The sequence below is a fragment of the Zerene cesonia genome, chromosome Z (genome assembly GCF_012273895.1).
Source record: "Zerene cesonia ecotype Mississippi chromosome Z, Zerene_cesonia_1.1, whole genome shotgun sequence".
Lineage (NCBI taxonomy): Eukaryota > Metazoa > Arthropoda > Insecta > Lepidoptera > Pieridae > Zerene > Zerene cesonia.
In genome coordinates, this window is record NC_052122.1 from 12,395,466 (window position 1) to 12,407,843 (window position 12,378).

General features: G+C 34.6%; 1 protein-coding gene across 1 annotated transcript; it reads left to right on the forward strand.

Moving 5' to 3' along the window:
- The first annotated feature begins 3,725 nt into the window (after positions 1-3,725).
- Positions 3,726-7,272, forward strand: LOC119835619 (Y-box factor homolog). Its single transcript, XM_038360553.1, has 3 exons — positions 3,726-3,944; positions 5,263-5,326; positions 6,276-7,272. Exons 1-3 carry the CDS (start codon positions 3,833-3,835, stop codon positions 6,808-6,810), a joined length of 711 nt encoding a protein of 236 aa, XP_038216481.1. The 5' UTR covers positions 3,726-3,832; the 3' UTR covers positions 6,811-7,272.
- Positions 7,273-12,378: the final 5,106 nt, after the last annotated feature.

Consider the following 12,378-nt stretch of genomic DNA (forward strand, 5'->3'; position numbering starts at 1 on the left):
TTTAATAAAACTCAAGTATTTAGATAATTCTAGTTCCTGAATCTGTTTCGAATTGGGCTTCTAAAGTATGATTCAGTCGGTGAGAAACCGAATTCAGCGAATTAGCATCCTAAATTTTGAAGTCAGGACGACTGAATTAAGTCGATAAAATTTTGGATAGTATAATAAGCACATACCGGATAAATTCGGAATATTCGTACAAGTCTACATTGGACTAGAGAAAGTGCCACGAAAGAAGTCCCACAATGAAGGTATAAAAAAGATTTGACATCCATAATGTTTTAATTTTTTTTTTTATGGCAATAAGTCAGAACTATTTGCCAGTGTCAAGTTTTAAAAGATAGGGAAACGAATTTTATACAATAATGACAGATTTAAGCACGCGTATAATCAGAGAAGTGGTGCTTATCAATAGGAAATATACAACTTTAAATAATCTATGTAAATATAATAAAATTATTAGTGAATCAAAAACTAAATCAACTTCTACGTAAAAGTTACTTTACTATAAATAATACAATAATTATTTACAATTTTATATTATTTCGATGGATAAAATCTCCAATGACTTCACAATATTTAACAGGAGTAAGTCGAGGACAATAAATAGAAATAGGAAAGGTTACACCAAGTAATTCAAGAGATAAATATAAAAAGGAATGATCATAAAGCGGGCAAGCAAAAAATATATGATTAAGATTGCCCGTATCTAAAATACATTCACACATTTCATTATTTAATACACCTATTTTAGTACAATGATAAGGAGTACAAACGTGTGCAAGTCCTAATAACTGTACTCCATTTGAATTTGATATACTACATCCCCAAGATTGGTGATGGCAATTAAAATCTCCTATGACAATAAACGGTTCTTCGAGGGATTCAAAAATATTTTGTATATAATTCTTAATTAAATTTGAATGAATTGTGGAATATAAATAGAAACAATAGATATAGTATTAAGACCTATTCCAACTATATTGTAATTTTTTTCGTTACGTTGAAATAGTTTTTCTAAAAGTAATAGTATTTTTAACTAAAACAGCAACACCGCCGTATCCGTCTGTTCTGTCATCCCTGACACTAATGTAGTCAGGGATACGGAAATTTAAATAGGGTTTTAGCCAGGTCTCGTTTAGTGAAATAACTATTGTATCGCACTTATTAATCAAATGTATTAACTCTGATTTTTTAGAAAGAATGCTCCTGCAGTTCCAGTGAATTATGTCGGAAGGCATTATTATAAATTGTATTACTCATCATTTTATTTAGTAAAGCAACGTTGGACGGTCTTAATGATTTACTCTGTTGAAGTGAATTAATTAAAGCTACAATAATCTCCATTAATGCACAGTTTTGTGTATCATTGGAGGGAGGTTGATAGCCACAACCGTTATCAGGTGTAGGCATTTGGCACTCTTTAAGTAAAGCTTCATGAGCAGCTGTATCAAATCCTTGAGTACTTTTAGGAATGGAACGTGGCTTTTTAAATACAGTCTTTTTACTAGATGCATTAAAGTTTGCATTTTGTACAGATTGTTTTGGTAAACTTGCAATGTTGAAGTGTTGAGAACTTCAGCATAAGGTTTGGTCACTTGTGGATGTAATTTGAATGCTTCTCCATATGACAAGTTCTTTTGAGCCATAGTTAGTTTAATTTGTTTTTGACGATTATATTCAGGACATATTTTATTGTTTGCAAAGTGATATCCAGAGCACATTATACAAGATGCACCATCCTCTTCAACAGTGCAAGTATCGCCATTGTGATCTTGGCCGCATTTGTAGCAACGGGGCTTAGATCTACAAATTAATTTTGTATGACCGTACCTACAGCAATTGTAACATTGAATAGTTGGAAATATATATAATTCTACTAATAAAAAATTATAGCCAATGAAAATTCTTGGTGGAAGTGTTTGCCCATCAAAAGTTAAAATTACAGATTGTGAAAGCTTCCATGTAACTATACCATCAATTATTACTTTATAATTTATTCTGCGTACTTTAATTATAGAGCCACATCCATGAGGAACAACAATATTTTCTTTAATCTCTTCAGGGGACCATTCTGATGGAACGCCCCTCACTAAACCTATCCTAGAAACTAGGAAGGATGGGATTTTGGCTTTTAAGTTAAATGTCTCTAAGGCTTTATTTTTTATAAACAAGTTTGCATCTTGTGCTGTTGAAAATGCTACAACGCACCTATTCCTTCCTATTCTTTTAACACTACATGCTACAATATTCTTAAAATAGTTCTTTTGTAAAAAATTCCAAATGTAATAGGATGTAATGTAGACCCATCACCAGGGGATGATTAAATTCGTTGTACATGTATTATATAAGGAAAAGAGTCATGTTCAGTGTACAAATTCCTAATCAAGGAATTTGATTGCAAGTCCAGTAAATTTTCTTTGACTGTTATTGAGTTGGTATTAGAAGCAACGCTTTGACAACCAATTTCTGAATTTTCTAGATTATTGGTTTTTACATTTTTACCCCGCTTCCTTTTCCTATTACTCTCCTGTTCCCACTCAAGATCCGCATCAAAATTATCATCATTGGAATAGAGGGTTATATAACTCGCGACAGAGGGACCAGGCCCAGGACCTGATCCCTCATTCAAAGGATCCGGAGGATCCTTCATGGATTTGTAATTTCCAACAATTTACATACTAATATTAACAATGAATAAACAACTTACCAATATAATATAAAACTATTATTACTATTTACACTAAATGCTAATATATTTACTATAAAATACTTCTCTGATCATTAAATGACTTTAAATAAATAATTAAATTCAAAAGCACGCTCCCGCCTCGTTCAAAGTTTCCCGCGCTTTTTCCCTGTTATAATTACTTATAATTATAATGATTTGATCCCAACTACTTATCATCTTGAATAAATATGGGTTTCGACTCATATTGAATAAATATAGGTTTCGACCCATATTTAATAAATATAGGTTTCGGTGTAATGAAGGATTTATTTATTATTATTAAAATGAATAAATAAATTTAAATGATCTTCAATATTTTTAACTTTCATTTGTGTTGTTTTTCGTTAATCATAGCTCAACATCAAAAATAACGAGAGTATATTACGCTACAAAAGCAGTCCTGTAGAAGCGGCGCTGTCAGACGCTGTAACTAATGTCATGTGTCATGTAGTGCCTGAAATAATGTTGTCTGTAATTTTAAATTCAAACCCTCTAGAGTCAGGAAAAAATGTACATCGTAATAGGAAAAAAATTATTTATTATTTGTGTTGAGCACTGATATTTTTTTATGTATTTGTTGCACGAGTATCGAATAAATAGAGATCAATTCTCACTTTAGACTATTACGTATAAAGATTTTCTAGATAATATTTAGCAATCATAGTATATATTAATCGGTCTTTATATATATATATGTATATAGAGAAATTTTTGTAATGTTTTTTCGTTAATTATATGAGTTGGTGTTGTTTTGCCGAGCCGTCGAAAAATCGAGAAAAAACATTGTTTTTCCTTAAAATCTACGACTTCCCGAAATCAGATGGATCGTAATTTATTTTCTGCTACTTTTTGTCATACTGTCTTCTTAATCTAATTGGTTGCATTACGCTATATTTTTTTATATTTCTAAAGCTATAGCATTTACATTTTGCACTGATCTACATGGCATCACTGGTTGTGTATGACAACACAATTATTTTATTTCTGACTTCATGTCTGACGTCAGTCCATTTTGAAACCATCGAGTGAGCAGTGAACATCGAGGAGAGGTCGTGGAGGATTTTTACCATCTAGCCACCATCGCCGTTCGCCAATTACACCATGGCTGATACCGAAAAGGCGCCGCAGCCGCAGCCTCAACCGCAGCAGCAGCAATCGGAACAACAACCCCAACAACAGCCTGCCAAAGCGTCTAAACAAAAGCAGGTCATCGGTAAGTCCTACGCCATCTTAGTTTTTGGTGCCCGGCATTATACCCAAAGCACATGGCTAATGTATATTTCAATCTATCTAGGTCATATTATTCTTACAATTGAAATGTTTACATTCAGATTTTAAATACTGAATCGATCGATACTAAAAGCTACTAAAACTTTAGGCGATTAGCGGCGGCGCGGTCTCGTATCGATCGCGTCATCTCCATCTATACTCGGCACGCATGATGCGCGGCGCCGCGATCGATCAATGTGATATCTCCACTTTTGTCTCATTTTTGGTTATGTTTCTAAATATATTTAGAAATACCACAAAAGTTACAGGTAATAAATTAGATGCGACAATGTTTGTTTCTTTAACTATTAGGCACGTTCTTATTATTAAATAAGTTTGGTATGATATGTAATCTGCTGTTCTTTTAATATTAATATTGCAAGGTACCATGGAATTTTAAGCGAATTAAAAATGTTTCAGCAATGTTTATATTTAGTAGAAACTTTAAACAAGAAACCATGTTTTAAACACGAAAAGAAAGTTTCATCAATAATAGAAATACTAAAAAACTATATTTAAAAAAATCTATAAATACTTTTTAAGTTTCTTCATAGTGTGTGAAGTTGCAGCCATCATGTGCTAAGCAAATTTTGTTTGAATTGTGTGTTTATTTTGTATACATAATTTGCATATTTACTTGATAAACCTGCTTATTTATCATGATTGTATTAATATTTAAGCTTTTATTTTTGTTTACATGTTCTCCTAATATGTAGCAATACATCATTATGAAAGAATAATCAATAACTAGTTGTTGCCCGCGGCTTCGCACGCGTCAAATTCAGGGTAGATTATACATGATAGACATGTTATACATATAATCCTTCCTCTTTAATCACTCTATCTATTTAAAAATACCGCATCAAAATATGTTGTATAGTTTTAAAGATTTAAGAGATACATAGGGACAGAAAGCGACTGTGTTTTATACTATGTAGAGATTGTGCTTATTATGAATTGGATTGTTTATTACATTTTATACACACCTCCCCCTTTTTAGAATAAAGGAAGGTTGGTTATGGATGAAAGTTATAGGCAAACAATGGTTCTGCATTATAATCATTTGGGATCGATGTTAAAAATAATTCAATATTTTTGTTTTGATGATTTCATATCAATAAATGTGATTTTTTTTTTGAATTTAAAACTGAATTATAAAGTTTGTATTTGTCAATCCTAATAAATGCTTGCGAATTTTTATGTAATGTTATATAAGTATTTAAAGCAAATATACTTATAATTTTTACTTTATCCTGTTTCAGCCGAAAAAGTTTCTGGCACAGTGAAATGGTTCAACGTGAAAAGTGGATATGGATTTATTAACAGGTGAGAAACTACTTGTTATACATTTATCTTTTTAATTCTCTACAACAATTGGTGCATCATACTAGTTTTAAAGGATTAATTTAATTGCATAAAGTTTTCAATGATTGTAACACCTCTTGTGTCTATGAACCATGCATCACTGATTTGTTTAAAATAAATAAATAAACTTATATAAGAGGTTGACAATATAGTTCATTTGTCAAAGATTTAATATCATCAATATTTTTTAAAGATTTGTTAGGAATTAAAAGGGGGCTGGGTGAAATATCAGTTGCATGTAAACTAATGCACTACAATTCTCCACAACTGCTTAATTGTTGTAGTCAGTTGATAACAAATCACAGTCAAAAGACTAAACAAATCAAAGTCGATTGTCAAAGTGGGGGACCTACCTTTGATCAAAGTCTTGGATCTTAACCCCCTAGATTCAACAGCCAAACTTTATAATAAACATGCATTTTGTAATTTAAAGCATACCTAAACCATTACACAGGAGTGTAAAATAATAATTTAAAACAATTGCCATGAAATCTTTTCTTATTTAATTGGTTTCTTCAATTTCATTAGCAACATCAAAACTTGACAAATGCTTCCAGCTTCTTAATTTTCATTGAATGATTTATTGTGCTTGCTCTGATTATCTATCAACCCACTACAAAGAAAGTAACTTTTATGCTTTTTATCATTTTACCATTTGATCATTTGATCTAGTTCTGACCGTTTTAAAGGCTTTTTGTTAAAATAAATATTATGTAGCATTCTGCCTTAATAATGACGACTTTGAAGTGTAGTAATTTTGATGTATTGATAAAAATATAACAAAGCTCTGACTATACAAGTGATTAATTAATACTGTTATGCTTTTACCAATTTACTTAGAAAACTGGGTAAAGATGAGGCCTCAATTATAATAGTAGGAATGTGTTAATTGTTTTTTGCTCGGGTGTAGGAATGACACGAAGGAAGATGTGTTCGTGCACCAAACTGCGATTGTTCGTAACAATCCGCGCAAGGCTGTGCGCTCGGTCGGCGACGGCGAGGCGGTGGAGTTCGCCGTGGTGGCCGGCGAGAAGGGCTACGAGGCGGCTGGCGTGACCGGGCCCGGCGGCGAGCCGGTAAAGGGCTCGCCCTACGCCGCCGACAAGCGGCGCGGCTTCCCGCGGCAGTACTACCCGCGCGGCGGGTGGCGCGACGGCGACGGGCCCCGGCGCGGCGGAGGCGCGCGGCGCCCCCCGCCCGCCGCGCCCGCGCCCGACGCGGCCGACGGAGAAGCAGCGCCAGCGCAACGCTCGTACTTCCGCCGCAACTTCCGCGGCGGACGGCGCGGCGGCCCGCGGCCCGCCTACCGCGGCGGCTACCGCTACGTGCGCCAACGCGCGCCGCCGCGCGACGGCGAGGCGCCCGCCTCCACGACTGCGCCGCCCAAGCCCAAGGGCAAGGGCGCCACGCTCGACGCGCCGTCCGCCGCCGAGAGCCAGGCTTAGTGCCCGGCCGCCTGTTCATCGAGAGTGTTATTGTCACCTGCGCGGGAGCTGCATAATGTCATGGATCGGAATGTGATATCGACGTTTATTATTTATTGTATATCATCCGGCCGGGTCTGCGAGCGGTACTAAATTATATTTTGATATTTTGTAGATATTATAAGTCGCCGCGCGCGCTTCTGTACTATTTCTATATTTATTATTAGATACTACATTTTTTAAATGTTAAAAATTTCAAAGTTCTGTGAACATGTGCAATCTACAGATATTTTATATAAATTTGAGAAATGATATGCAGGTTCCGATGCCCCAAGAGGAATGAATTCGTATAAAACTTCATGTGGATTAGTTTCCAACTCTTAACATTACTTTAGTTTCTAAAACTTCGTGTTTATGTATTTTTTTTTTGTTTTTGTGATAGAACACTCTTACATAAATAAAGGCTCTTTTTACCTGTGTGAATCTAATATTATTTGTTAGTCCCTGAATACCCAATCCTTTGAATTAAAGAATAAAAATATATTCTTTGAACCTACTGTTTAACGGATTGTAAACTCAATTTATTCATGATATTTGCCAGATGTTTCAAACACTTCGAAAGGAGCGTGGTCTCGTCGAGCCTGCGATGTTCATGTCTTAAATGTTATACAAAAATGATCAATTGTGAAGGTACAGGTGGAATGTTACTGTGGACTTGTGCTTGTAGGGTGTATCAGCTAAACAAAATGCGAGTGTCGGGAGAATACCAAATGAAACAAAAACCATTCCAACCACATTGCACGAAAACAATATTACAATTACATTCTTTAACTAGCAAACCCGGCGAACTCCGTTTCGCCACCAGATGGCTGTATGTGAAAAATGATTTTCCCGCTTTTCTGTTGAAATTTTTCCTGATTTTTTTTGCTATAAACCTCACGGAGCCCGAGACCTTTCCAACGAATGCAAGACCGTGGAAATCGGTTCGTGCGTTCTGGAGTTATAGCGTCAGGAAGGAAAACCCGACTTATTTTTACATATAGTAGATTAATCTATCGCGCCTCGCGCTATTGAAACTCGGAATCAAGCTATAAATGTATGATTGTTTCCAAGCGACTCATCGGATAACAACGTGGCTCTGGTGGCATTTTAAACTTATCTATTCTAATCTCAGTAATCTAACCATTTCAGTAATACTCTTGTTCGCCTTTAAAATTTCAAGATCGTTAACTTCTTCAAATTCAAATTCAAAATGATTTATTTAGTTCAGACAGTTATTTATTGATGATTGGTCAAAATATTCGGTGTGTAGAATATCATTTCAGTTAAATAATCAAACAGACATTGCTTAAACGACGTCGATTGGTGCATTTTCTTATGTTCAGTGGTAATTTATTATAATTAATTGCTATCATTAGAAATACGCTTTTTTGGTACAGAGCCGTTTTAACGTTGAAGCGAACTTGGAGCTGATTACAATTTCGTTCACTCAACACTAGTGTATAATTCAGGGTGGCGTTTTACATGGATAGCTATTTCGTAGATGTATATATGTCACCGTAAGATTGTGAACATCGTTATATTACAATCTATAATAATAAATTATAATAGATTGTAATCTAACGATCTTTACAATCTAACGGTGACATATACAGGCCAATTTTAATAATTGCAAATTTTTTATTTATATGAAACAGCTCTCTGAATTCTTCAAGTTACATATTGATCGAATACAGCTTTTTTGGGCTATAAATGAATTGTTAATATTAGTGGCATTTCCCCAAAAGATTATTCCGTATCTCAGCCGTGATACAACATACCCATGATATGCAGTAACCAATGTTTTTTGGAAGGCCCCCTTTCGTAATATACGTAGCGCATAGGAAAACTAAATCTAGGTGAGACTGCCATTTCAAGTCAGCGTCAATGAATAGACCTAAGAAATTTTTTATAATCCTTCATAAATATCTCAGCCTTCATAGTTTATTTTTGAGAGAGCAGATAGAAGTCTTTGCTGACATATACATAGTCTTATTCAAGTTTATTTTTAAATTGTTGGCTTCCAACCATTTAAGAATAGAACTAAAACTAGCAATAATAATTTCACTTCTGTCCTTGCACAAAACAGTGCAGTCGTCGTATCGAATAAAATCATGGGACTCTGTGTAGTATTTGGCAGGTCATTAATGTAGACAAGAAAGAGTAGGGGTCACACTGGTAATCCATACAAAACAAGATTCTTTAAGATACTCTCCTCAATCATCATATTCGGAAGGACTCTGGTGAAGAATTCGTTGGCTGGCCCGTCGTGCTGTGTAGTGTGATACATACTAATAAAATTAAATTGTGCGATGGCCAAGTCGATCTATTTGTATGAATTTGTATTAATGGCTTAATAATCTATTTTATGCCCGCACTTAATTTAAAGTCTGATTTGCTTTTGCTATCATACCGTACGTGTTAATTCTGGAGTTAAAATATGTAAAAATTTTAGGGTGGATCCACCAGGATGTTAGACCTTTTAATTGTAAAGGATATGTTCAGAAAATCTTTCTAAAAGACGACCAAGCAACGGGAGGAAGCAAATTATATTAAAGATTTCGAAAATTATTCTGGTGTTTATTACTTATGGGACAATTGCGTTGGAGTATTTGTTCACGAGGCAACAATTACACTGGTCATTGCAAGATTACATGAGATATTCAGCAATCAGTACATCCATTTCATTTGTGGGTGGATTCCTAGGTGTTATCGTGGTACTAAAGTTACTACGAATGTACGATATTACCTTCACCATATTGGGATTAACGACCAGCATAATTGAATAAGTGTTGAAAATTCTAGCCGTACTAGATACGTACCTGGGATCGTAAAGGAACATTGTATAAACACGTACGTACGGTGCTTTTTATTTTCAAGAAAAGAGGAACCTTTTATTATTTAGTTTTATTTTGTTTCAGGTTCCTTTATTTCTGTATTCAAAGGGTTAACAACAATGAATCGCTTCACGGAACTCAAAGCGCTTATTGCGTTCAATTATATTCAAACAACAGTTGATTATTTCGCGTTAAATACAATTTATACGTCTTAAGTCAGCGTCCGAGTGCTTATTTTAAAGAAAAGAGCGAGTTTGAAGGGGCGAGATCTACACAAGGTTTCGCTTGTATTCGACTGTATTTTTACAGATTTATCGCAAGCGATGCGCAAACTGTGGCTGAATTAGAATTATCTCACACATAATTACGCTGTATTTTGAAATTCATATAAGATTATGATAGTGCTAGAACTAAATGAACTAAAACTAATGATTTACATTTGCGCTAGTAATATATCAATTGTAAGACAATGTTAGCGCGATTCAGGAGGTGGATTCGGTGAGATTCCTATTTCCACCTCAATGGACATTAAATTTCTGAAAAATGAGCTAGTTTTTTGTGGTGATTCTCGATGTCAGTCAGAAGGGCTACTAAAACGAGCTAGTGACCAGTCCCCTTCTTCAGCGCCTCTTAGCATCTGCTTGCGTGGTGTGTAAGATATGTAAGATAGTTGTGTAGATGTTATAGATTGTTTTTATGTTAGGCGATTAACTTTTATTGTCAACTACAATATTATTTTTGTGTCCTCAAGAAATTCATCTCGTTTAATAAGAGACTGTACAAGTACTTAATTGCTAGAGTGTAACTTGAGATTATGACTATATAATAATATGATATATTATATCTGACAGTATGTTAGAAATTAGTAATACATTCATGTACATAATTAAGTGGGACGGTGATATTTTTTCCATGCCGTCCCTACTATTATGTCCATCCTACTAATCCTACTTCCTACTAATATTACAAATGCTAAAGTTTGTAAGGATATCAAATTAATCATATCTTGTGGTAGAGTAAACCGATTTCGATGAAACAAAAACTGAGTTATACCTCAAGTTACGTATAATTTTTGTACATAAACATTGTCTGCATTTAATTCGAAGATTTTACGTGATGTGCGCTCAAACAAGCAGACAAACAGACAAAAATTTCAAAAATGATGGAAATGGGTTCCGTTCGTTATCTTTTCACACACTGGCTATTTTTTTTTTTCAATTTTTTTCAATGTACAACAATGACTTTTCTACAGATTTATTATATGTATAGATTAATTAATTAATTATTTTTATTTATTTATTTATTCACTTATCAATTCGTTTATATATTCATTCATTCATTCATTCGTTCGTTCGTTCGTTCGTTCGTTCGTCTGTTTGTTTGTTTATCCTTCCCTCCTTCGGTCCATCGTTCCCTCCCTCCTTTCTCCCTGTGGCGAAGGACATAAATAATGATTGTTTATTAATTTATTAATTTATTTCTTTATTTATTTATTCATTTATTTATTTATTTGTTCATTTATCCATTCGTTCGTTAGTTCGTTTGTTTGTTCGTTTGTTTGTTCGTTTATCCTTCCCTCCTTCGGTACATCGTTCCTTCCCTCCTAAGGACATAATAATAAACGGCGGCTTAATTGCTCACTAAGCTCCAAAATGTCATTTCGAAGCGACCCGTGCCAGGCGGAAGTGATACAATTACAATTTCAGGACGACACGACACATTCCATATTCCATTGTTAAAAACGAACTATAACAAAAATAATTTCATAAAACGAGCTTGTGATTGCTATAATAAAAAATTAAAGCTCTATCATGCTAGCAAGGTGAAACCAGCAAAATTGCATAAAAACTATATATGAATTTGTAGCTAATTAGTTGCTAATTAGTTACCAAAACCACGATTTTGTTGCTCGCGCCGATCACCAGATATCGCAAATCATACTATCGTGATGTAAAGGTAGCAAGGTAACTTAGTAAATTATATTCTTTTCCTTTGATCTTTACAGGGGATTTAGGTGCTACTCCTGATGAACAACAAATTCAGGACACTCTGTATTCCAGAAAAAACTGGTTTCAAGATAGCAAGAAGAAATAAATTAAAATAATTTTTTGCACTACTTGAGTTTTAGCAACAAAATAGCACCTAAATCCCCTGTAAAGATCAAAGGAAAAGAATATAATTTACTAGGTTACCTTGCTACCTTACCTTGCTTGCTACCTTACTACCTTGCGATAGAATTATTTGCGATATCTGGTGATCGGCGCGAACAACAAAATCGTGATTTTGGCAACTAATCAGCAACTAAACAAATTTATTCCTGGTGGCAACCCTGACAGGGCAGAGGTCGGAAGTGTTTTTGTGATATTTTTCGTTTTGAAATTCCTAAACTGTTTTATTTGATATAAAAAGTGCATAATTCAGTATTTTTTGAAACGATTTAACCTTACAATTGTTATACAAGTGAAGCGTTGTGTGTAAAGATCAATAATTAATAGAACAAAGTTAACATCTGATCGATCAGCTGTGTTTACAAAGTACCTTCGAATATCGTTACAAACTAACAACAAATAACCTTTGTGCAGTGTTGACTTACAATTGCTAACGGGATTCATATACAAGGTCATAATATAAAAAAAAAATTTATTGTGGTAGTCGAGCACGCTTCGGCACGAATTGGGCCAGCTCGCACCGGGGAAGTACCACACCCCCACAG